Genomic DNA, 24,538 nt, shown 5'->3' on the forward strand with positions numbered 1-24,538 from the left:
CCTAACCAAATTTTATAACCTCTCTGCTCTTAAACGCTATGCCTCGGCTAATAATGACAAGTATACCATATGCCTTCTTAATCACATTATCTACGTGTTCACCACCTAAAAGGACTAGTCGGCATCCACACCAAGGTCCTCGGTGCTTCCCAGGGTCCTACCATTTACCGTGTATTTCCTTACTTTGTTTGTCCTACTCAAGACATCACACTTGTCACTTTGTCAGATTGAATTCCATGCAGGGGGAGGAATTATGATTGGATGTTGTTTTAATTTGAGGTCAGAGATCCTGCCCGCATTAGGAACTGATGCACTGATAACATGAACTGCATTAAAAAGGAGATTTAAACATTATGGAAACTAATAAGAATCATTACTATAAATAATAAGCATAATTCATGCATTTATCAAGTAAGCGCATATGCAAGATATAACCATAAACCATGTGATGTAAGCCATGCAACAAAGCAGACAACATCTAAAAGATTCAGCACAGTGCTATACAACAGGATTCCTTAACATGGAAAATGTTTTTGGAGAGGACTTATTCAAACCGCAGCACTCCTCTGAGTACACAATCCAGTGCCTCACAGATGAATAAGATTTCTTATTAACTAACTGCATCACTGCTGTCAAGTATGATGGGCAACCTGCAGTTCAAACAAGAGCTGACTTGCCGCTTGGATGATTCAAGACTACAGAACCCAATTTTCTCCAAGTGCTATCCACTGCTATCTGACATTATCGAGGGCTTACCTCATTTGTTTTTTTCAGTTAAACCACTGAGCCATAAACAGTTTTTCTCTTTTCCCATTATTGTGATTCAGTTCTTCAATTGCAGGCCCCGCCAAGCAGGCCAATATCCTCTCCAAACATTGTCAACCAGACTCACTGAAGAATGACAACATTTGTTTCTCAGTTAAATTGTGGCAGATAACATTAAATAGGCCATTCCCTGCTGACTGAAGAGAGAACTATGTTTTTTCATCAGTGCATGTGCATAACACAAGTCGCTACTCCCTCACAGGTAATTCTGGTGGGTTTCCTTTTTGTTTACGCTATTCAGTTGACAAGGTCATGCCACCCTGTCTTGACTTTAAATAAAGAGCATGAAGTGCAAATGTGACGGATGCAGAGAACTGCAAAATACCTCAATAAATTTGATCAGCCTCTGAACCCAGGCAAACAGGAAATGCACAAGCATATCACTGTGGAAGAGGATCAAATAAAGCCTGCCCCATTGGTCAAAACCACTCAGACTTGAAACATTAGAGATTGCAGAGGTTATGGGGAGAAAACAAACAGACTGGGTCTTTTTTCTCTTGGAAAGGGAAGGCTGAGGAATAGCCACATTTTGGTTTTCAAGATTATAAGAAAGTTTGATCAGGTAGATGCAAACAAGGTGTTATTTCTTAGGGATGAGATTGGAGCTAGGGTCATAAGTATAAAAGTTATGTCAATAAATCCAGTTGAGAATTCAGGAGAATCTTGTTTATCCAGAAAAGGGTAAGAATGTGTAACTCACAATGAATGGTTGAGGTGAAAATAAACAGGAATAGACTTTAGTCTATTCTACTGAGAGAGTGAGACAATGAAGTACATTTGAAGTATAGTCACCATTGTGATATTGAAAAGCATTAGGCACAATATCAAATGGTTATTTCAGCAAACTGGTAATTCATCAACCTGGACAAAAAAATCCATAGACACGAGTTCAAATCACCCCATGGCAACTGGGGAATTTAAATTCAGTTAGTAAATAAATCTTCAGTTAAAAAAAAACCTTAATAATAGTTATCACTAAATTACCAGCTTATCTTAAAACCCTAACTGGCTCACTAAAGTCCTCCAGGGAATGGAAATTTTACTTGTTACCCAGGCTGGCCTAGATGTTAGTGCAGAACCATTACAATATGATTGCTTCTTTACTATACCACCTGAAATACCCAATCAGTTGGCCTATCACTTTTGCAAGGGCAATTAAACATGGACAATAAATGGCTTTGCCAGGAACAACCATATCCTGTGAATGAATAAATAGAAATGTGGCAGCTGTTTTATGTACACAGCAAGATTGCACAAACAGCAACATGGTAATGGCCATAAAATCTCCTTTGGTTATCAGTTGAAGGATAACTATTGGTTCAGAACACTGGAGAGAACTCCCTAGATTATTTTTGAAAGAGCACCTTGGGATATTTCACTGCTCCAGAATAAGATAGCAGGAAGCAGAAACAAAATATCAAAAATAAAAGAAACAATGTTCAATGTAGACACAACTCCTGTTAATATCTCATCCTCAAAGATGACACAATGCAAGGCACAAAATGGTACCAATGTTACAACACTCACTCAAACATTGGGAGTGTCAGCCCAGTCTGTGTACACCAGTCTCTGAAGGGGTGGTCTTGCACTAGCAGCTTTTAAATAAATTTGAACTTCTACGTCCAACATCCACTTACAGAGTTTGCGATTACATGAAGCAGTTAAATAACCCATTAGCTTAGAACTCACTAAAACTGTGAAGCGTTTATTTATTTGATTTTAACTTTTTTTAAAAATTCTGCCAGATTACAAGTAGTTATTTTCCCATCACTTTATTAGTTAAATATTATTGTTTAAGTTACCATAACTGGGTTGAAAGAATCTTCAAACAAAATATTCAGTGGGAAGAAAGCCATATTATCTGAAGTCAATATTACTAAAATAAAGCTCTGGAATAGGGAGATTGGTACTTTTCTGCCCCGTTATCGATAATACAGGATTTAGCGCAACCTCATCAGACCTATCAACCTTGACTCATTGCAGATTCCTCTGCAGTCCTCTAACTCAACAGCTGTGAATGCCTTCACCTCACCAGCTTCCAGCAAGCCTCAATAATTCATTTGGATAGTTACGACATTAAGATGATGAATCTACACAGGCACATTGGGACTGTCGGAGTCTCTCACTTTCCAAAGCTGTACTTTTCTGTTTTTTTTCAGTTTTGGAGGTTGTAATTCACAACTATGATTGTTAAAAGCAACACAATTTAGATCAATTCAATTTTAAGCTCCTGCACTGACATGGCTGGGTGAAGCATGCCATTTCATAGATCATTCCCCCTGCATAGGATGTTGTTGACACAAGCTGTGATAATAAGGTATGCATACTGAGACCAACACCCTATCTCCACATTCCTACTTAAGGGCCTTTAAACTCAGTAGTATTTTAAAATGTTGCAAGAGCAGATAAGGAAATGGAGGTCTTGAAATCATGCAAACATTGACTCTAGCATGCTCCCAAATCCATGACCTCCACCAAGAAAGACAAGAGCAGCAAAAGCATGGAAAAACCATCATCTTCAAGTTTGCCTGCAAGACAAATATCAGCCCAAGCCATTTCTTCAGAAGTACGAGGACAAATCCATGAATTCCCTCTTTAACAGCACTTTAGGTCTTCTTGCACTCCATGGGCTGCAGCAACTCAAGATGGTGGCTCAGTACTTCCACTTAATGGCAAATACAGCATGCCACTAATATGCTGGCATTGCTAGTGAAAAGTACATCTTGGGAATGAATTTTAAGGAAGCTATGAGGGATGGGACATTCCAATAGAAAATAGTCCCCTCTACAGATTGGGAAGAACAAAATGTTTTAAAAAGTGTAACTTTTGCCAAATATTTCTGTTCACATAAAACATTGAGCAATTATTGCATGCAAGTAACCAATAAGAAATCAATACAATTGGGCTCAATAGGTTATGGACACACTGGAGAAGTTACAAAATGATTTGCAATGATGATACCAAAATAAGAAGCATATATGTTGTTCTGTTCGCTGAGCTGGCAATTTGTGTTGCAGACGTTTTGTCCCCTGTCTAGGTGACGTCCTCAGTGCTTGGGAGCCTCCTGTAAAGCACTTCTGTAATGTTTCCTTTGGCATTTATAGTGATTTGTCTCTGCCGCTTCCAGTTTTCAGTTCCAGCTGTCCACTGCAGTAGCCAGTATATTGGGTCCAGGTCGATGTGATTGTTGATAGAATCTGTGGATGAGTGCCATGCCTCTAGACGTTCCCTGGCTGTTCTCTGTTTGGCTTGTCCTATAATAGTAGTGTTGTCCCAGTCTAACTCATGTTGCTTGTCATCCGCGTGTGAGGCTACTAACGATAGCTGGTCGTGTTGTTTCGTGGTTATTCGGTGTTCATGGATGCGGATCATTAGCTGTCTTCCTGTTTGTCCTATGTAGTGTTTTGTGCAATCCTTGCATGGGATTTTGTACACTACGTTGGTTGGTTCTCACAAACTTTGAAGAAGCATATATATAGGGAAAGGATCTTCTCCCTCCCAAATAAAGAGAAAGAAGAGGGGTGAACTCGTAGTAGTTTTTAAAATCACATTTGATATGGATATGGAGAAAGGAAGCTTCCCCTTGTGAAATGAGTATAATCCTCTGGACCTTAAATATAAGATAGTCACTAATAAATCAAATGAAATTTTTGAGAATATTCTTAACTTAGATGAAAACAGAAAGTAGTTGAGAAACTCAACAATCTAGCAGCATCTGAGGCCAAAGAGAAGTAGAGTGAGCAATGTGAAGTCTCATGATTCTTCTTCAGGCCGAAAGAAGAATCATATTAGATTCGGAGCGTTGACTGTTCCTACGTCCACAGATGTGGTCAGACCAGTAGCAGCCACCACCTCCCAGGGGCTCTGCTAAGCAACGAAGAACAGCAGGCTCTGATTGGCTAGCAGGACTCAAGTGGGCAGACAATTTACCCCCAGGATTCGTGATCCTCGGGACAGCCTATTGTAGAACCTTTGGTATCCGAATGCTGCTTAATTCAAAAGGTCTTCCTAAAAACTGAGAGCACAGGTTCTCATTGGTTCTTCAGCTGGAAGGTGAGGCACCCATCCACCGCATTGTCCATCTGTTAAACTCTGTTCCTAATCAAAAACCTCCATAGAAGCCAACATTGCATCACCAAGTCACCCTTTATTTATGCATGCACATTCATTGACAGTAGAAATACTTCATTCCGAACCAGGTAGCAGAGTGTCAGCATCTCTGGCACTCATTCTTTCATTCTATTTATCTGTCACCCAGCGCTCTCTGATTGCACCAGGTTAACAACCCCAGTCAGAGAACTCATTACAATCATTGCACTGAATACCCTTGCCAGGTATTACATATAATTTGAGTAATTGAAAACAAGGGCGATTTTAGTGATGGTGGACAACAGATGAAAAGTACCATGAGTATTTTGGGGATAATACTTCCAGTAATTAAAAAAAATGTTCCTGAGGAACTGCTGACATAGTGATAATGTAACAGATGAGTAATCTGGAGACTCATGCTGACTTTCTGGGGACAAGGCCTCCAATCCCAGCAGATGGTGAAATTTGACAAGAAGCTTAATATTCAGTCCCTACCTCCGAACCAGCAGGCCCAGGTTCAAGTACCACAAATCTAGAGGAGCATAATAATATCTCCAAACAGATTGATCAGGAAATATCTAATCTCTATTTCTCTCTCTCCCTCTTCAAATACTATAAGACCTGTTAAGTACTTCCAGAATTTTCTAGTTTTATTTGGAATGTCCTATGAAATAGTAGGAAGGTCATTCAGCTTTTCTTCTGCTGATTGCTCTACTGATAGAAGACAGAACTACTTAATAACGATAATGCTCTCTCAGCAAGCTTATTTCCAATCAGTTTATCTAAGAATGCAGAGTCAAGTTCTGGGTTTAAAAATCATGCAGTAGGAAATTGGAAATTAATGCGATAAGGTCTTCAAGGGAAATCCTTCTGATATTCTAACAGGGTCATGAACCAGAATGAGCCAATACCTTATTTGAAATAACTGATAGAGGAATTTAATCCAGACATGATAAACCATTTGCTTTGAGTACTGAGCAAAGAGATTTTAATCCAGCAGTGTGATTCTACTTTGGAAATGTCAGTTTCACTTAGTTGGTTTCTCTCTTGACTTTCAGTCAGAAGGTCATGGATTCAAGTCTAAATCCAAGCACTTGATTACAATTATAGGTTTGAAAGCAGCGAAGCACAATATATTCAATTCTACATATTACAATCAATATCAGGAGATGCACACTTAACATGCCAATGTGATGTTCCTTTGTCTTTAATTTTCATAAATGTATTAACCTGCATCTTAAAATCTATTTTTCATCACTCCACCATTGATGATCATGAAATCAGTTGCCTTGGTTTAGAAAGTTTTACTTTCCTGTCCTTCTTTAAAATACTCCTTAAAACTTATCTCCCTTACTAGACTTTTTGGTCACCTATGGCATTATCTCCTTACATGGCAAATTTTGCTTGATATTTGTTCCTGTGAAGCACCTTTGGTCATTTTATCAGATTAAAGATGGTATCTAGCAAGTTATCATTTCTTCAATTTATATAAATCTCTATGATTGCAAACAATGGAACGCCTCACATACATCCACGGATATCCCAAAAATGATAATGAAGCAGAAACACTTTTCTGATGACTAATACAAGAGACAGAGTTGACAACAGATGATCAAAACTTTCAGTGCATGAAATGGGCACTATCACATTCTGAAACAATTTATAATTTTTCAGCATATTAACTTTTTTAATCAAACATTTAATAACCAAAAAATTAATATTTTTTAACCATGCTAGTCTTTCTACACTCTGCTAAATGAATAGCGTTATCATTGTTCAATAACATTGTTTATCCAATGTGCAAGTTATAATTATGACAGATAAGTCCTTAATATTACATTTTTGCTGGTCCAGATGTCAATTGTGGACAAGATTAATACTTCCAGGACTGGATTCATGGATTTTCCAAAGTGGTCCAACAGCAAATTAATATCTTTTCTCTGTCTCTGATAACCCTAACCCCCCTGCATTTCTACAGGGAAAATGGATAAGGAATTTGTCTAATTGCAGCTGTGCAATTCTTCCATGTTCAGAATGGTCATCTTAATGGTGCAAAGAACAGCAGTAATTGCACATATTCTTTTTGTCTAAAGGAGAAATGAGTTGTCATTTTATAGGTGCTTTCAAGAGCTTAGGATATCCCAACATACTTTAGAGCCAAAGAAGTACTTTCTGATTTGCATCACTATTGTAATATCGGAATTAAGACAGCCATATGACACGCAGCAAGCTTCCAAAAAGAGCAATGTAATAATGGTCAGAACATTTGGTTTTTTTTATGATAATGGTTAACAGATAATTATTGACCACAATGCAAGTGAGAACTTTCCTGTTGGCCTTCATAGTGGTTTTGGAAGAGATTTAACATCCACCTGAGGGAGTAGACGGGTCCTCAATTTATCACTCAAAAGCATAATATTGTAGATGCTGGAAATCTGAAATAAGGCATGAGTCACATGGGACTCGAAATGTGAACCTTGTTTCTCTCTCTGACAGGTCAGGCAGCATCCAAGGAACAGGAGATTCGACATTTCGGGCATAAGCCTTTCTTCAGGAATGAGGAAAGTGAAGAAGGGCTTATGCCCGAAACGTCAAATCTCCTGTTCCTTGGACGCTGCCTGACCTGCTGCGCTTTTCCAGCAACACATTTTCAGCTCTGATCTCCAGCATCTGCAGTCCTCATTTTCTCCTCTCTCTCTGACAGACCTGCTGTGTTTCTCCAGCGTTTTTATCTCAGTTTATTACCCAATCTATAGACTGACACCTCCAACATGCTGCCATTCCTTTACTACTACAATTGGAATGATCGCTTTGACTTTGTACTCAAGTCTCTGAATATGTAACTTTCTGAGTCAGAGGCCAGGGTGCTACCAACTGAACAATGGTTCATGATCTTTACATAATGTCAGTCTTGCTGGTCTTAGACAAAGTTTCCTCTGTACTAAATGGCCACAGGTTATACATTCAGTACACAATCATGGATGCTGAAGTAATTCAAAAGGAGCTGCACACTCCATCAAATCAGCCACATACTCCTCACACTAGGCTCCTCACCAGAAGGAGTGTAGTTCTCCTGTGGTCTGGCAAAAGTCAGATTTGAAACCATAAGACTACGTTAATTTCTCCAGAAGTAGCCAATAGGCGGCACGGTGGCACAGTGGTTAGCACTGCTGCCTCACAGCGCCAGAGACCTGGGTTCAATTCCCGACTCAGGCGACTGACTGTGTGGAGTTTGCACGTTCTCCCCGTGTCTGCGTGGGTTTCCTCCGGGTGCTCCGGTTTCCTCCCACAGTCCAAAGATGTGCGGGTCAGGCGAATTGACTATGCTAAATTGCCCGTAGTGTTAGGTAAGGAGTAAATGTAGGGGTATGGGTGGGTTTCGCTTCAGCTGGTCGGTGTGGACTTGTTGGGACGAAGGGCCTGTTTCCACACTGTAAGTAATCTAATATTATAGCTGGATGGTGAAACTGATGACTGAATATCGACTTGCACAAAAAGAGCATATGTAATTGTACAGCTGCTAAATAATGCTTATCTTCTTTCCCAAAAGGGCAAAGCCCATAAGACAGCACAAGAGAAAAAAAATGAAGATGAAAGACAATAAAAAGTTGTAAAGAAACAGAGGGCTTGTGTCATGTAGCACCCTCAGGATGTCCAAAAGCACTTCACAGTCAGTACATTACTTTGAAGGTAGTCACTGTTCTCTACTTTCCAGACTGCAGGTCTACAGAATAACGGGCAAAACTTGAGAAGCATCAATATTTTGGAATTGGGTACCGTATTCAGCCCAAACAAATTATTTATGCAATCAACTTAATGAATCAGATTAATAATTCCATTTAGTACTTTGGATGGAATGAGAAATAAGTTGAATTCATTCCTTCCACAGAGCATATTCAATTAATTCAATCATGGACTCCACCTGATTCATTGATTCCACAGCCCTCAGGGAAGGCAAAGTCGAGAGTGTGTTGCTGGAAAAGCACAGCAGGTCAGGCAGCATCTGAGGAGCAGGAGAATCCATATACGCCCCTCATCATACGCTTGAAACATCGATTCTCCTGCTCTTCAGATGCTGCCTGACCTGCTGTGCTTTACCAGCAGCACACACTCGACTTTGATCTCCTGCACCTGCAGTCCTCACTTTCTCCTGGCTATGAATCAAAGGGTATTATCTCCAAACCGGAATGATGTGGATTCAAGCCCCACAGCAAGAACATGAGCATATAATCTAAGTTAACACCACTAGTGCCGTTCTTGTTGGAGCACTGCGCTTTAGAAATGCTGTATTTCAGGTGAGATCCTACACCATGACTCCTCTAACCTCTCATGTTGATACTGAAGATCCCATATCCTGATCAACATTTGCTCCAGAATCAACACCAATACAAAAGATTGCCAGGCAATTGCTACATTGATGTTTGCTGCATGCAATTCTGTTTCTATATTTCCCACATCAGAACAGTGAGAACATTACAAAGAGTATTTCAATGATGGTAAAATATTTTGGGACATCTTGAGGACAAGGAATCAGCAATACTTACACAACTAATTCTCTCCAACTTCCAAGTACAGCACGTGGAAGATGAACTGATAAATACGCTGCTGGGACAAGGCCAATCATAAACATAAAATGCTGGATTATTTCAGATGCAGGCATTTAATGAACCCGGGACACGTTCCAACAATGCTGAATTCATTTCCTATGTATTCTTTTGAACTGAAAACAATATACATCACTTTAACCTTGCTAATGGATCAATCTCACTATACTAGTCAATGTGTGAGAAACTGTTTTGCAATACATTTAGACAGGAAACTAAGAATTTAAACCTCCATGCAGACGCTAACTGATGGTAGACTGAAATTAACTTATGAACAAACAATATTATTTCATTATCTCGAGGGCAAATAAGGATTGGCAATAATTGCTGGCTTAGCCAGTGATGTTCAATTTCCCATTTCCTCTAGTCTTTGTGTAAAAAGGATCCTGATTTTAATCTTGAAAGTTTAATCTCCTAAAATCTACTAAGATTATCCTCCCTTTGTTCAGAACTTGGCACCAGGTGAGAGAGCTAAAGTCTGTCTAATTTATTTCCCTGGTTAAAAATCAGTTTTGTTGCCTCTCTCAATCTTGTAAAATGAGTCTGTTATCTAAACTTGGTCATTTGAAATTAAAGACCACCAGGCCAAATTTTCACTACCGAGGCAATTAGCTCAAGTTGAGGAATGTTTACCAGAGCTAGCTCCATCTAAAGGGTCTCATTGAAATCAGTTTTTCAGTTCTGGGGGACAGGTATAGGTTAGAACCAAGCCTTACTTCAGCTGTCTTAATCATGTTCAAATAGGTATACAGACATTGGCAAAAAAAAAATCAAAGCAAGAATCGTAAATCATAATGTGATAAAGATGATGATCTGTCAAAGTGAATACCTTACTTCAGGTTGTCAAAACAGACCCTTGTGTGCCTGTGAGCTCACACAAATATTCAAAATCAGCCCACGTGGTGAAATGTATTTATCAGTATAGGGATGACCAGATGTGTTTCTCCATCTGGGCTCATTCTGATTATTTGGAATACCAATATTGAGATCATTCAGTCATTTTTACATTGGTAATCTATTCTGACATAAATAGAGGCTTGAAAATCTGGGCCAAACTGTAATGGAAAGGCACTTTTAAATCTTTTCTGCATTTCTTTTCCAAGCATTGTGTTTTTTTTTAATGGAACAAAATAGACCTATTCAGCTCTGATTAGTATAAATCAATTATTATATTTTGCATTGGTATTCTGTGTTACTGTCACTGAAAATGGCTGGCAATTTCATTATAAAATAGATAGTATTCCCTCGTATGTGAATTTGTTTAATGGATATTCAATAATAAATAGAGTTGACGGTGGATTAGAATTAAAGGTTCGGGTTTTGGGTTTTTAGCAGGTCGTTGGATTTTATGAGATATTGTTTTATCTTTGCACAAGTTCACATCTTGACAACATATTGCAGAACTGGCAAAATTATGCTCTTAATATTTGATTCCTGTCAAAGACTGAGATAATTTATCAAAACTTATGCTGAATTACAAAGAAATCAAGAGCTCAGAAACAAACTCAATTCTGGAAATACAAGAGTGATTACAATTCAGAAGTACCTCATTGAATGTAAAGCCTTTCAGGATGTCCTGAGGTCATGACAGTTACCAGATAGCTCCATGTTCTCTCTTTCATTAATTCATAGATTTTTCACTCACAAAGAATATGAGCACTCAGGCTTGGAAATTTAAACAATAACAAGTTTAATTCCTACTCAGCTCATAATTGAGATTTCACATATAGTTGCAACAGTGCTTCTAGGTATCGCTTAACAGAAAAGGAATATGGTACAGGGGAAAGGTTTACTCAGAACAAAATGTCATCATACATGGAAGTGTTGGAATGGTTTAGCTGTTTGACACATATCTTGACAAATGGAGATGCATAGGCTAGGCAGTTGGGAAGCTGAGAATGCATTTAACTGTGACATGGGAGAGAATATTTCAGAGGAGAGTTGCAGAAATTAGTGGTGTTGGAACAGAAATATGAAGGAAGAGATCAAAGAAGTCAAAGGCAGCTGTAATGTTTCTGTTTAATTATGTAGGTCCGTTGTGCTTGATTCATTAAACCTGGATTTACCTCAGAAGGGGAATGGGACTTAGTGCAAGTAAGGATGGCAAATATTTCAGTAAGAAATTCATGAATTGGTTTGAGAAACTACAGCAAGAAGTCAGATGAGTATTAAGAGAGCTGGAATAAAAAGAGGAGCCAGGGAAAAGATCAAGGTGTAATTTGATGATTCAATATTATCTTCCTGTGGAAAAGAAACTGCAGTGTCTACTCTTCCTGAAAGAATATTTAAGTTAAAAATCCAAATTATTAAGAACAAACTTTAAGAGCTAATTACATTGATATCCCTGATGTTTATAAATGATGTGAAATTGCATAGAACATCCCTCCTGCTTGTAGAAGCTAAGTGCTGATGGAAAATAAGTCACCAGGCTAACAAAGTTTAATGAAGCAAATAGAATTCATGCAGAGTAGTTCATTAACTACATAACTTTGATCTGAGAATTTCTTTTTGAGAAAAACAATGTAGTAAGTTCGAGTTAAATAACAAATTACCCATAAGTATTCTAAGAAAACATTAATGAGAAGCTTAAGGTTATGGTAAGGAAATTTCAAAAACAATTCTCAGGGCTATGGATTGGCTTGAAAATATTTAGATGGCTGTTTCAAAAAGCAGGTATGGGACAGAGCAGATAATCTATTATTGTGCTACTTGGCCAACAACGAACAATTTCACAGACTTGTTTAAGTAACCATCCACTCCAATTCAATCAAAAAGGCTGAAATAAAAACAGAAATTTCTGGAAAATCTCAGTAGGTCTGGCAGCATCCACAAAGAGAAATCAGAGTAAACATTTCAGATCCAGTGACCTTTCTTCAAAACCTGACTTTGTTTATTTTGTATGTGGGCTCATCAAAAAGAGGAATGTATCATTTCTGACAAATAGAGCACTTCCCAATTCAGGGCATCCATTTGCAAAAAGTGGTCCTACAGCACATTCCCTATAGGAAATTTCTCTCTATTTTGCCTGAACATTAAACCTCAGCAGATTGTCTACTGCTTGTAGAAGTATAACCTGTTTCTATTCCCCACAGTATCTACTCTGTGTGAAACATCCAATTAGACCAAACTAAATTATATGATGCATGCCCATTAGCAATTGGATTGAGTACACAAATTCACTTCCACGAGATGCCTATAACAAAAACAGAACTAGTCTGAATAAGATCCCAGAACAAAAAATAAGGCAATGCTGACCCTCTGTTCCCCTTGGTTCAATTTCTCCTCCCATTTGAACACTGACAACATTGACAAAGGACATCTCTTCACTATGACATGCACAGTTCTAATGTGAATGACTGATATTAAATTTAATTCGATTTTGGTCAGCTAAAAGAACAAGGTTGCATTGGTACTCTTTTCATTATTGCAATGATTCAGGGGCATGCTCGAAGCTTTATATGTGCCATACTTTCAATTTCTCACCCACAAAGTGATGGAAAAGGAAGTGGTCATACAGACTGTTCTAATCGTAATGGCTCGTTGAAAGCACTATCTAATAAATATCCATAGCTAAACTTTTCCCTTTCAAAATTTTCTAATTTCCTTTGAAAGTTACTGTTAAGTCTGTTTCCATGACTTTTTCTGGCAGCACATTCCAGATCGTAACTTGCTGAATAAAAAATATTGTTTGTTATTATTATCCTGCACCTTCTCCATATCACTTGTACCCTCTCTAAAATCAGAATTAGACACAATATTCCAAATAAGGCCTAATAAATAAAATATTTACAATAACAGCCCCTCTTTCTCAGCAGTACTTCTGGGGAGATGGCAGCTGACACTGGTGTCACGTCAGGTCTCAAATTGAGAAGGGACCCAGGCACAGTGAGTGAGTGGAAGGGGTTGTCATGGGGATCAGGGCAAGGTGGGAGATGGGTCAGAAACAAGAGCAGTTGCTTTGCTCTCAGTGGACCCCCAACCCTACCTGATTCCATTTCCTTTGATCAGGTACTGAATTCCTTTGAACAGACGGACCAAGATTTGTTTGTTGTGGTTCCTTAAAGGCAAACTCCCTTCCTCTGTTGAGCTAATATAAGTAGCCATAGAGTGAGGCCCTGAAGAGACCATTAATTCACAGTTAAAGGCCTCAATTGGCAGTTGAGTGGAAAAGTCACCCATGGGCCTTCCCACCATCAACTCAATGAGGGTGGAGGCATAAAGGTGGTGGTGCCCCCAACCACTTGATTAAATTTACCTCAAGAGCACCAAATTCACCATGAGGGAGGACATAAGATTACGACCTATGATTCTTCTATTAAGAAAATTAAGGATCCCTTTTTATGATGAACAACCAGCCTTCTCAACTTATTCTGACATTTTCAAATGACAAATAGGATTTAAGGAGCATTATATATAACGCCAAACCAACGGATCTCACTCCAATTATTTGAAGAACTTGTAAGTTTGATGGATGAGATATTAGGAAAATGGATTCTGTACTTGACTTTTACTTGATATAGATTTTTTGATGAAGTTTGCACCGTTTTGCAAATGTTTCACTCAGATCAATATCAGCTAAACAACAATCAAGGTATGAGTTTAATGCATGAAGTGGTTTTGCAAACCTTTGCAATCTTTTATTTCGCCATCAACAATTCTCAACAAACACTATAGATCGGGTAAATCAAACTCTGAAGGAGGTTTCTACAGAAATGAAACAGTCACAAAATCCAACAGCCTCTCAAACCTGTTCCACTTTTCAGTATGATCATGGCTACTCTTGACTAACTCCAACTTCTCAACTTATCCCAATACCTTTTGTGCCCAAAAGTCCATTAATCTCTGCTTAGAATATTCTAATAGAGTGAGGCTTCACAGCTGTCTTGGGCAGAGAATTCCAACTACTCACAATCTTTCGAGTGAAGACATTTCTCCTCATCTCAGTCCACAACCTCACAGTACCCCTAGTTAAGGGAAAACTATCTCTCAGCTTCTACTCTGTGAAGCCCTCAAAATTTGGTATGTTTCAAATATATTAAGACTTTTCATTGAAAAAATCTCTAATCCTAATATTAGTTATCCATCCTCGATAAAAGATTTACTAATTTGGTTGTTAATGGGATGCCAGCACCTTTGGCTAAATTCAGTGTTTATTGCCCTTTACTAATTACCCTAGAGGGTGATAGTCTTCTTGAATCATGATCATGACTGTCAATGTGAACCTGCCAATAAGTTTCAGAGATCTTGAAATAATCTTATGGCGATGAGATCAATCTTATATTAAATCTGTTCTATTAATTTTAACCTGATACTTTGTCAGACTGTGGACCGAAATGAGAAAGAATCATAGACTCCTTACAGTACAAACAGAGCCATGTGGCCCATCATGGCTGCACTGACCCTCAAAAGAGTATCCCACCCAGACCAGCTCCCCTATCCTACCCGGTATTTGCCATGACTAACACACACATTCCTGGACATTTGGAACAATTTAGCATGGCCAGTTCACCTAACCTGCACATCTTTGGTCTATAGGAGAGAACCAGAGCACCTGGAGATACGGGGAGAACATGCAAATTCCATGCAGTCACCCTTCTGGAATCGACCTTGGGTCCCTGCACTCTGAGGCAGTAGTGCTAACCACTGTGCAGCTCTCCTTTAATTTGTTTGAAAAACCAATGTTTGAAAGATTGCCTGCAGTTTGGAAAGCAAGTAACGTGATAGTTGTTTACAATATCTGCCATGGCTATTTGAATGAGCAGTAATTGAAGAAGTTCAGGTTGTAGATGATCTGAAGTTCAGGGTGTGCACTGATGCAGCTCTTGTCAGCGATAAGAGATTGATTGATTTGTGGACTAGTGATGTTATCAATGGTAGAGACATTTTTGCTTGCAGGTGACTGAGCAGTTTGTAGCTGGAAATAAGATACCAGAGAAGGAGAGACAAATGGACAGACAGACAGACAAAAAGAGAGAGAGAGAGAGAGAGAGAGAGACAGAGAGAGACAGAGAGAGACAGAGACAGAGACAGAGAAAGAGAGAGAGAGACCTGCCTGTTCTCTGCAGTCAAAAACTCAGTTTAAATTTAAATAAAACTAGCTACCTTTCCTGTAGCAGTGAACCACCTACTTTGTATTTCTCACAAATCAATGGAAGTTTCTAGCACAAAATATCTGAACTACATGGGAACTGGGAAGCAAAAGCAACGGAAGTAACTTTCCAGTTTTTCTACCTGTGCCAATAAGCTTGCCTTGATATGATGCCAGTTGATAAGGTAATCACATCCATTGTGTATGTACGTTACCTTTAAGAAAGTTAATCTTTAAAGAAATCCATTTGTTGAATGTGTACAATGTTGCACCTAACAGTTAGTCTGATGTCGGTCTGCGAGCTGTACACACAGTTATCATTCAGTTTTATACAATGTCTGCTTCATAACTTGCAAAGTGCTTGTGACTGTTTTTAAAAAAAGCTAAGCCATAGAGTTAATCAATCCTGATAAATGATTATTATGAGATGATAATTGTTGCTAGGACAGCAATGAGTTCAGAAGTTTACTGACAACTGGCCTAACCAGCAAGAAAATATTCTGTTATTGGTTGCATGGATGGTTAGTTGTTGCAACTCATGGCCTAACCTTTCCTCTACAACAGTTGATTAAGAGTTAAAGATATGTATCTTTCTTCCATTTTTGACCTCTTCTCCATTCTTTACTTCCTTCTCCTACCATTTGTGGCCACACCTAGCCCTCGCCATCCTTCTCATATTTCTCTGCAGCTTTAAGATGCTTCTCAAGACCTCTTTCTATGACCAAGCTTTCAATATCCTCTTGTATGGCTTGCTGTCAGATTTTGAATGATTCACCAGAAACAAAGTGGCTTATAAATATCATTTGTTGTTAGTGAAAGGGTGAAGTGACAGACCAGCATTGAACCTTAACTCAGTTAGTCAAAACTTGCTGGCAAAACCCAACAGATCTAGCACCATTTGTAGAGGGATAATGGAAACAACATTTCGAATCCAGTGACTCTTTATTAGTTCCAACAAAGAGTCACTGTTCTCAAAATGTTAACACCATTTTCTCTCCAGAAGCTGCCAGACTTGCTGAGTTTCTCCAGCAATTTCTGTTTTTCTCTCAGATCTCCATTATCCACAGTTTTGTTTTACTCAGTTAATCAGATGAGATTTAAAACAAGTCTAGGTAAAGAGAGTAGTCTGGGAAAGTTGAATGGTGCACTAGTCAAAAGGACACAGACTAGATCAGTTAGTAAATCAACTACTTCAATCTAAAATTCAATCATGTTTGAGACCAGAGCAGGTCAAATCACAACATATCCAGATGCTTAACTTGTCAAAGTCGCTAAACCACTCAAGGCACAGAGCTGTCCCAGAATACCTGGTTCAATGAAAGCATAACTCAAGTAACAAAAGATCACAAGGTTTAGGCAAAGCACTCTGATAATGCTGAAGTCAGGGCATATTCTATCACACTTGAGAATCTTCGAAGTTCAATTTTCTTTTTTTAAATAACACAGAAACAAAACCCACTGTTTAACAAAAATTCAATTTCACCCGAGTCACAGGCAAGAAAACGTCTGACTCATGGCTCAATTTAATCAAGTGTAGGAGGATTACCTGGGATTTCAGAGTAGAATTATCCTTAATGCTAAAGACTACAATTGCAAATTACACAGACTGAAGATGCTGACATTCAATAACCCCAGGATTTCAATTCATTGCACAGGAAATAAGTGTCAGAAAGTCTGCCATACACACTCTACTCTTGAAGTCTATTTTAGATTTCTTACTAAGCCACTAGATGTATGAGTTTTTCAGGTTCCTCTGGCAATCATTTCAGTTTCAAACAGTTGGATGAAATAACAGTAAGTTATGTCAAGCTCCACACAGTTAACCCAGGAGTTTACACTATGCAGAGAACACTTAAAAAAGGTCAAAAACTCTTTGGATTGGCTTAGAAAGCAATTTTCATTTAGTAGCACATTGCACATCCTCAGGATATCCCGCTTCATTATGATAGGAATGGACTGGCAATAAATGTTAGGCTAGCGAGTGATGCACACATCCCATGAATAAATGAACCTGTGCATCAGTCATGAGAGCCTTTGAAAATGTTGTAGCAGAGCTAGAGGCCATTCAGTTCACTCTGACTGTACTTTGAAGGACTATTCAATTAGCCCTACTCCAATGTTTTCCCTGTATATCCTACAAGTGTGTGTATCCAAATTCTTCCTAAAAGTTGTTATTGAATCTGTTTCCATCTTGTTTTCAGGTGCTGCATTCCACTTATCTTGAAAAACAGGTATGAACTAAAATCAAAAAGGCTTGTAGCTTGAATCTATCAGTTTACTCTATGACTAATTTTATGTAAAAAAAAAATCAATGATATGACAAAAGCTGGTTGGAATTTTCCATTCCACCACAGGCTTTTACCAGAGATCCTAAGAACTGTTAGTGGTACTGGCAGTGTTAGTGACTGATTATCTCTGTCTGTTCACTGTTGCAATGGTAACAATATTCTCATGCCAATCAAAACAAACAGACACAGGAGTGCTGTATGAAGTCATCCAGTGTACATCTGTAAATATTTGTCAAAGCTGGCTTTCCAGGTTCAGCTTTTTAAAGTGTTGTATGTTGCAGCTGAATCTGGAAAGCAACCAGTGATGTGTTGTCACATTTCCAACTGTGTTCAAAATTCGTTCATTTCTGCTGACAATTTCCACACTTCTGCATTTTGCTTAAATTCTGAAGATTGCAAGTTTTGGAATCCCTTTCCAAAATGATTAGAATTAAGTATCACACTCCATGTCTCTTACCAGGAATGAACAGATACAGCAGGTTAACTCCATGGAAGGTTTAATCTCTAAGTTTCTCACTCACAGAACTGGAATGATAAGCCTTTAGGTGATGTCACTCACTATGATTGAGAAATACTCAGTGTGGTCATGTAAAGGCTGCTTTTACTTCATGTCTTCAGAACCTTTCTAGGTAAAGCAGATCCTAGGGAGTAAAGGCGTTACAATGTGTATGTTCCCATCCTTCTAGTATTCTACTATTCCAACTGCAAATACATGGCAGAGCGTGGCTGAAGCTACAGAATGGTTGTATTAATAAAATCAGTGGCTCAAACATTTAGAACCGCTTCAGGTGTTCCCTTCACTAACAGTTGAGCAATTCAGGCAGACTTATGGTGAGAGGCCTGAGCACATTGTAAGCCTGGTCCCCTCTTTGACTTACCTGCTGCCGGATTTCCTCTTCCATTTTCACAGGAGAGCCCCACTCAGCAACTTGTTTTACTCCATTGCTGGCAAATCCCCCATACTCCCAGAGCCTGTAAGACTTGGAATGAGATGCTCCAATGATGGCAGACCAGTGTGTTGCAAATTCTTGACGTATCATGAAACAAAGAGGGAAAAATATATTCAATGTTTCAGGACACAGTTTGTAAACACTCATGCAGATAAGCTTTAACTATTTCACAGATACATCACTCCACTGCAATCTGCTCAAGACAGGTTAAACAAATAAATAAGTTACATTAAAGACTCCATGTTACTCAATTCCAGTGAAACCATATTCTGAAAAACTTAGAGGCACTGGAGAAAGTGTAGCAAATATTTGTATATATGACCTGAGTTTGGAACCCTGCTGTGGGTCTAATATTCTGATCTGCTTTTCCTTTATTCCCAGGAAACTGCATGGCTTTAGATGGCTTTGAGGGTTTGAGAGAAACTAGTTGGATGGATCTGAAAATCTTTCGTGCCTAACATCACTCAGATTCACATTAAAACCAAGAGGTTACAGCTACCAGAATGATTAAATAGCCTTGAATATTTTTTTCTTAGAAAAAACTAAGATATGACCTAATTTGACTTCAAAGGATCTAAGTGTGGGTAAGATTCCCCTATTTGTGAAGATGCCCAAAATCAGGGGACAGAAATATAAAATAGGCCCTAATCAATCCAACAAAGAATCCAGGAAAACTTCATTGTAGAGAATGATGAAAATGGAACTCAGTACAGTTAAATGAATGCATGAGGGAGAAAGGAGTATTTGATTTTCTTGTTAGGGTGAGCTGAAATATGCTCAGCAGAGCATAAGCAACAGTAAAGATGAAGTTGGGCTGAAAGGTCTGTTTCTGCACTGCAGCTTCTTCATTATTCTAGTTAATGAGTCACAACCTTAAGTATCAAGGACAATGTTCCATTTGTCTTTCTAATCAAACAACCCCTCAAGCAGGCAGGCTGCAAATTCACCAGGCATATAATTAATACCTAGATACAAATGACTGTGCTTCAACCTTTGGATAGAACAATGAGAAACAGATGTAATGCTGTAGGGAGACTTATTTCTAATATTTTATAAAATGCTTTGTATGTTTCTTTGAAGAATGAAGTGTTGGACATTTTAATGCACTGTGTATTCAGTGTGAGGATTAATCTACAGTGATTGAGCACCCGCCAGTGATGTATCTTGGATGATCAAGGTTCCACTGCTCTTTATGTGGCCAGTGTAAGGGCAATTTAGAAAGATGCTGCTCATCCAAGCTGCTTGCCAGTCATGTCCAGACTTTACAGATCATCCAAATATGAAAAGCATACATTTGCAAAATGGTTTAAACGTGAGCAAAGTAAACCGAAGCCGGAGTTTGAGTTCTTGAACCTGCCTTGTCATTCAATAAGATCATGGCTGATCTTTGACCTCACCACCTTTCCAAATTATTCATAAACTGCTACTTGTCCTATACCAGAAAATCTAGTCAACCCCAATTTCTTGAATATGCTCAAACTACTAAGTATCTATATCCCTATGGGAACAGAATTTCAAAGATTCAGAGCACTTATATTGAGCAAGTTTCTCTTGATCTCAAGCTTAAATGAGCCTTATTCTGAGAATTTGACCTCAGGTTCTAGATTTTCCAGTCAGAAAAAGATGCCTTCTCACCATTTACAATGTCAGGTTTCTTCAAAGCATTATGTGTTTAGATGAGACCATCCTTCATTCTTCAACATTCTTAGGGGAATATAGACCATATCTATTTAGTCTTTCTGTAAAGGTAACATTGAAGGTACCAGCAAGGAACATGAGGGAGGTACTGTGAAACAAATAAAAGCAAAATGCTGCTGATGCAAGAGATATGAAATAAAAACAAAAAGTGCTGGAAAAGCTCAGTAAATCTGGCAGTATCTGTGGAGATAGAAACAGAGTTAACGTTTCAAGACTGTTTTGCAGAACTGACGGGGTTCGGGAAAATGACAGAACATTGGTAATGACATCAAAGTTGCTAACTGTTCTCATCTGGATTGGAAAATTTAATCAATTTTGCTTCTAATTTTCATCCTTTTCTCATCTTCATTTGGTCCATTTCTGGCTCCTCCCCTCCTTGATTTGCCTGTTTGCATTTCTGGAGGTAAGCTGTCCAATATTATTCCACTGATTCCCAGTTACCTCAATGACATTTCCTCACACCCATTTCCTGTAAAGCCTTCATTCTATGTTCACAGTTTTAACATTCCCCATCGTATCCATTTCAATGATATCGTCTTTCACATGGGCACTTCTGGCATGTCTTTCTTCTTCCCCAGCTGAGGATTCCTCCTAATCATAGATAATTGGATTCTCGGCCATTTTCCTGAACATCTGCCCTCACCTTTTCCCCTCTGAGAATAATGATGGGGCTCCTCACATCCTGAGTTTCCACCACACCCCCAGCCTTCATTTTCATGGATTATCATTTGCAATTTTCATCATCTCTAGTAGGATTGCACCACAAAGCATATCTTTCCTTCTCCTCCCCGTCAGAATTCAGCAAGGGTCTTTTGCTCAACGACACCCCAAATCATCTCTATTTCTAACACCCCTTCACAAAACTCCTCCACCTCCTTTGGAACTTTTCCACGTACTCACAGGTGGTGTAACACTTGCCAATTAACCTCCTCATTTCTAATTGTCCAAACGCCCCAAACACACCTTCTCGGTGAGCTGTAGTTTACTCATACCTCATTCAATCTGATCTACTGCACTCATTGCGAACAATATGGCAAGACCACATGCAAACTAGATAACCATTCTGCAATGCACTACCCTTTATCCTCAGGAATGACACTGACCATTGAGTCACTTGCCATATCATCTTTCTTTCGTGCTACATTTCAGCTCTCGGCATGCTGCAATGTTCCAGCACAGCCCAATACAAGTTAGAGAAGCAATTCTTCATTTTCCGCGTGAGCACATACATCCTTCAGGAGTCACCATTGAGTTTAACAATGTCAGACCATGAACACTGTCTTCCATTTTGTTTGCAAGCCCTCCTCTGTCCTCAGCACATCTTCAATCCTTCTCTCCCCTCCAACTTCCCAGTGTCCCATGAGTTTTGAATATAATATGAGGAAAGGTGAAATTATTCATTTTGGGCAGGAAGAATAGATGAGCTAATTATTATTCAAATGCAGTAAGACTGCAGGAAAATTCAGGACAAAGATTTCAGGTTCCTTGTTCATGAGTCACTAAAAGCTGGCATTCAAGTTTGGCAGATGAAGGGAATGGAATGACCTTTATTTCAAAAGGAATGGAGTATAAAATATAGGAAAGTCTTCCTAAAACTATACAAGGTATTAATCAGACCACTGCTGAAACATTGAGAACACTTTTGGTTCCCTTATCCAAGGAAAGATTTCCTAGCTTTGCAGGTAGTCCAGGGAAAGTCCACACATGTTGGCCCCTGATTTGGAGGGATTGTCTAATGAAGCAAGGTTGCGTAAGTTGGGTCTGCACTCATTGCAGTTTAGAAGAATGAGAGGTGACCTTGTTGAAGTAAGTGAGATTCTTCAGGATCTTGACAAGGTAGATGCTGACAAGTTGTTTTCCCTGTAACAGGGTCTAGAACCAAAGGGATTGCCCATTTAAGACAGAGGTGAACGTGAATGTTTTCTTTCAGTGGGTAGTGAATCAGTGGAATTCTTTACCACATCAGGCTGTAGAGTTTGCGTTGTTAAGTATATTCAAGGCTGAGATATACAGATTTTAATTCAATAAAGGAATCAAGGAGAGAAGGCAGGAAAGTGGAGTTGAGGATGATCAGATCAGCCATGATCTCATTGAATGCAGACTTGATAGGCTTGAATGGCCTAGTTCTGCAATTATAGGTTCTTATAGTCTTAAGCATTGCTTGACATATTTCCTGTTTTTACCACTTACCATTTGCACCTTTTCTTCATTTGAATTACTACTCTATGACCATCAAGACTGCCTTTGCCTTGGTCTGGTCACCTTTTTCTTGCCTCACCACCTCCCCCGGCATGAACAACATAAGAATACATCACTTCTCCAGCATCCTACAATTCCAAAGAATAGAACTCAAACCATTAACTCTGTTTATCTCTCTGCACAGATGCTGGCAGGTGTATTGAGTTTCTCCAACACTTTCTGTACTTACTACTGTGAAAAGAATAATTTCAATTAATTATTATTATTGTTGAATTTAAACATTCAATTATTCTGCCACTTATAAATTCCACATCAATCTTTCCTTATTCCTGTTCATTGCAACATCAATAGTAATATCCACAGTAAGTGGATTCAGCCTACAGAGAAGCATGTTCAGAAACTCCACATTTAATGCTTAGAGAGCTCTGATTTAACATGAATGGCAAAAGAACAAATTGTGCGTGAAGGAAATTCTTTTCATGCAATGGCTAGAATTTGAAATGTGCTACTTGAGAATGTATTGGAAGCTTCTATTAGGCTTTCAAAGCAGAATTGGATGAATATTTAGGAAGAAAAATTGATTCGGGCCTACAGAGCAAGCTTGAGGAAGTGAGACCAAGTAAGTGCTTCTCACAGAGAGCTTGTGAAGAAACGAGACATAAAGTGGCATCCTTTTACACTGTAACCATTCTATACTTTGTTTCTATAACTCCTGGAAATATAATGCCCTATTCAAGAAATTTGTCATTAGTAACATGCGAGGATTCATTTTTAAGGAAGTATTAGCAGAATGTTTAGAAAATAAAACTTATTCGGGCAGAGTCAACATGGTTTTGTGAAAGGGAAATCACATTTGACAATGCTGACAAAATTTGAGGATCTAACCAGCAAAGCAGATAAAGAGGAATTAGTAATTGTACTGTATTAGGATTTCCAAAAGGCATTTGTTAAAGTACTATATGAAAAGTTACTGTACAAGAAAGGATGTCTTGGGTTTGGCAGTAATTAATGAGTAGAAGATTGACTCACAGAAACATCATGATAAATGAGTCATTTTCAGGAGGGAAAACAGTAATTACTGGGGTGCCTCAGTGGGAAGTAATAAGCCTCAAACTGTTTGGAATGTAAATTGATAACTTCAATGAAGGGACAGACTATATTATTACCAAATTTGTTGATGGTTAAAAAAAACAGGAAAACAAGATTTCACAAAGATACAGATAGCCTGCAAAGGAAATGAATAGCTTAAGTAGAATTACAAAAATGCTTGAACGTATTTGGTGTCAAGAAAAGCATAACTTTATGTAAATGGAGAGAGACTAGAGAATGCAACATGTCAAGAGAATTTGGATGTCCTTGCACAAAATGAATCACAAAATGTTAGCATGCAAGTATATATAGCAAATGAATAGAAAAAGCAAACTAAATGTTTGTATTTATTACAAAGGGGATAGAGTATAAAAATAAATAAATGTCATTAAAACCATAGAGGGGATTGACAAGACTACACATGGAGTGCTGCAAAAACTTTGGTCTCCTTACTTAAGGAAGGACATAATTGCATTGGAAGCAGTTCGTGGGAAGATGATTCACTAGGTTGATTCCTGGGGTAAGGGGATTGTCATATTAGAAATAGTTGAGCAGATTAAAGCCATATTCATTGTCGTTTAGTAGGATGAGAGGTAGCCTTTTTGAAATATCTGGGAAGAATACCGAGGCTCCCTAATAGGGTAGATGCTGAGAGAATGCTTTCCTTTGTGGGGGACACTTTAACTACAGGGGAGCAATTTCAGGATA

The 24,538-nt window shown here is 38.6% G+C and overlaps 1 protein-coding gene across 2 annotated transcripts in view; it reads right to left on the minus strand.

Moving 5' to 3' along the window:
* Positions 1-24,538, minus strand: part of spon1b (spondin 1b) — a 349,924-nt gene that overhangs the window by 286,039 nt on the left and 39,347 nt on the right. For both annotated transcript variants that reach the window (XM_060839037.1, XM_060839036.1), the window contains one exon: positions 18,773-18,921. In XM_060839037.1, the coding sequence (XP_060695020.1) occupies positions 18,773-18,921 (149 nt within the window). The remainder of the gene's footprint in view (positions 1-18,772; positions 18,922-24,538) is intronic.

Source organism: Hemiscyllium ocellatum, chromosome 18 (genome assembly GCF_020745735.1).
Source record: "Hemiscyllium ocellatum isolate sHemOce1 chromosome 18, sHemOce1.pat.X.cur, whole genome shotgun sequence".
NCBI lineage: Eukaryota > Metazoa > Chordata > Chondrichthyes > Orectolobiformes > Hemiscylliidae > Hemiscyllium > Hemiscyllium ocellatum.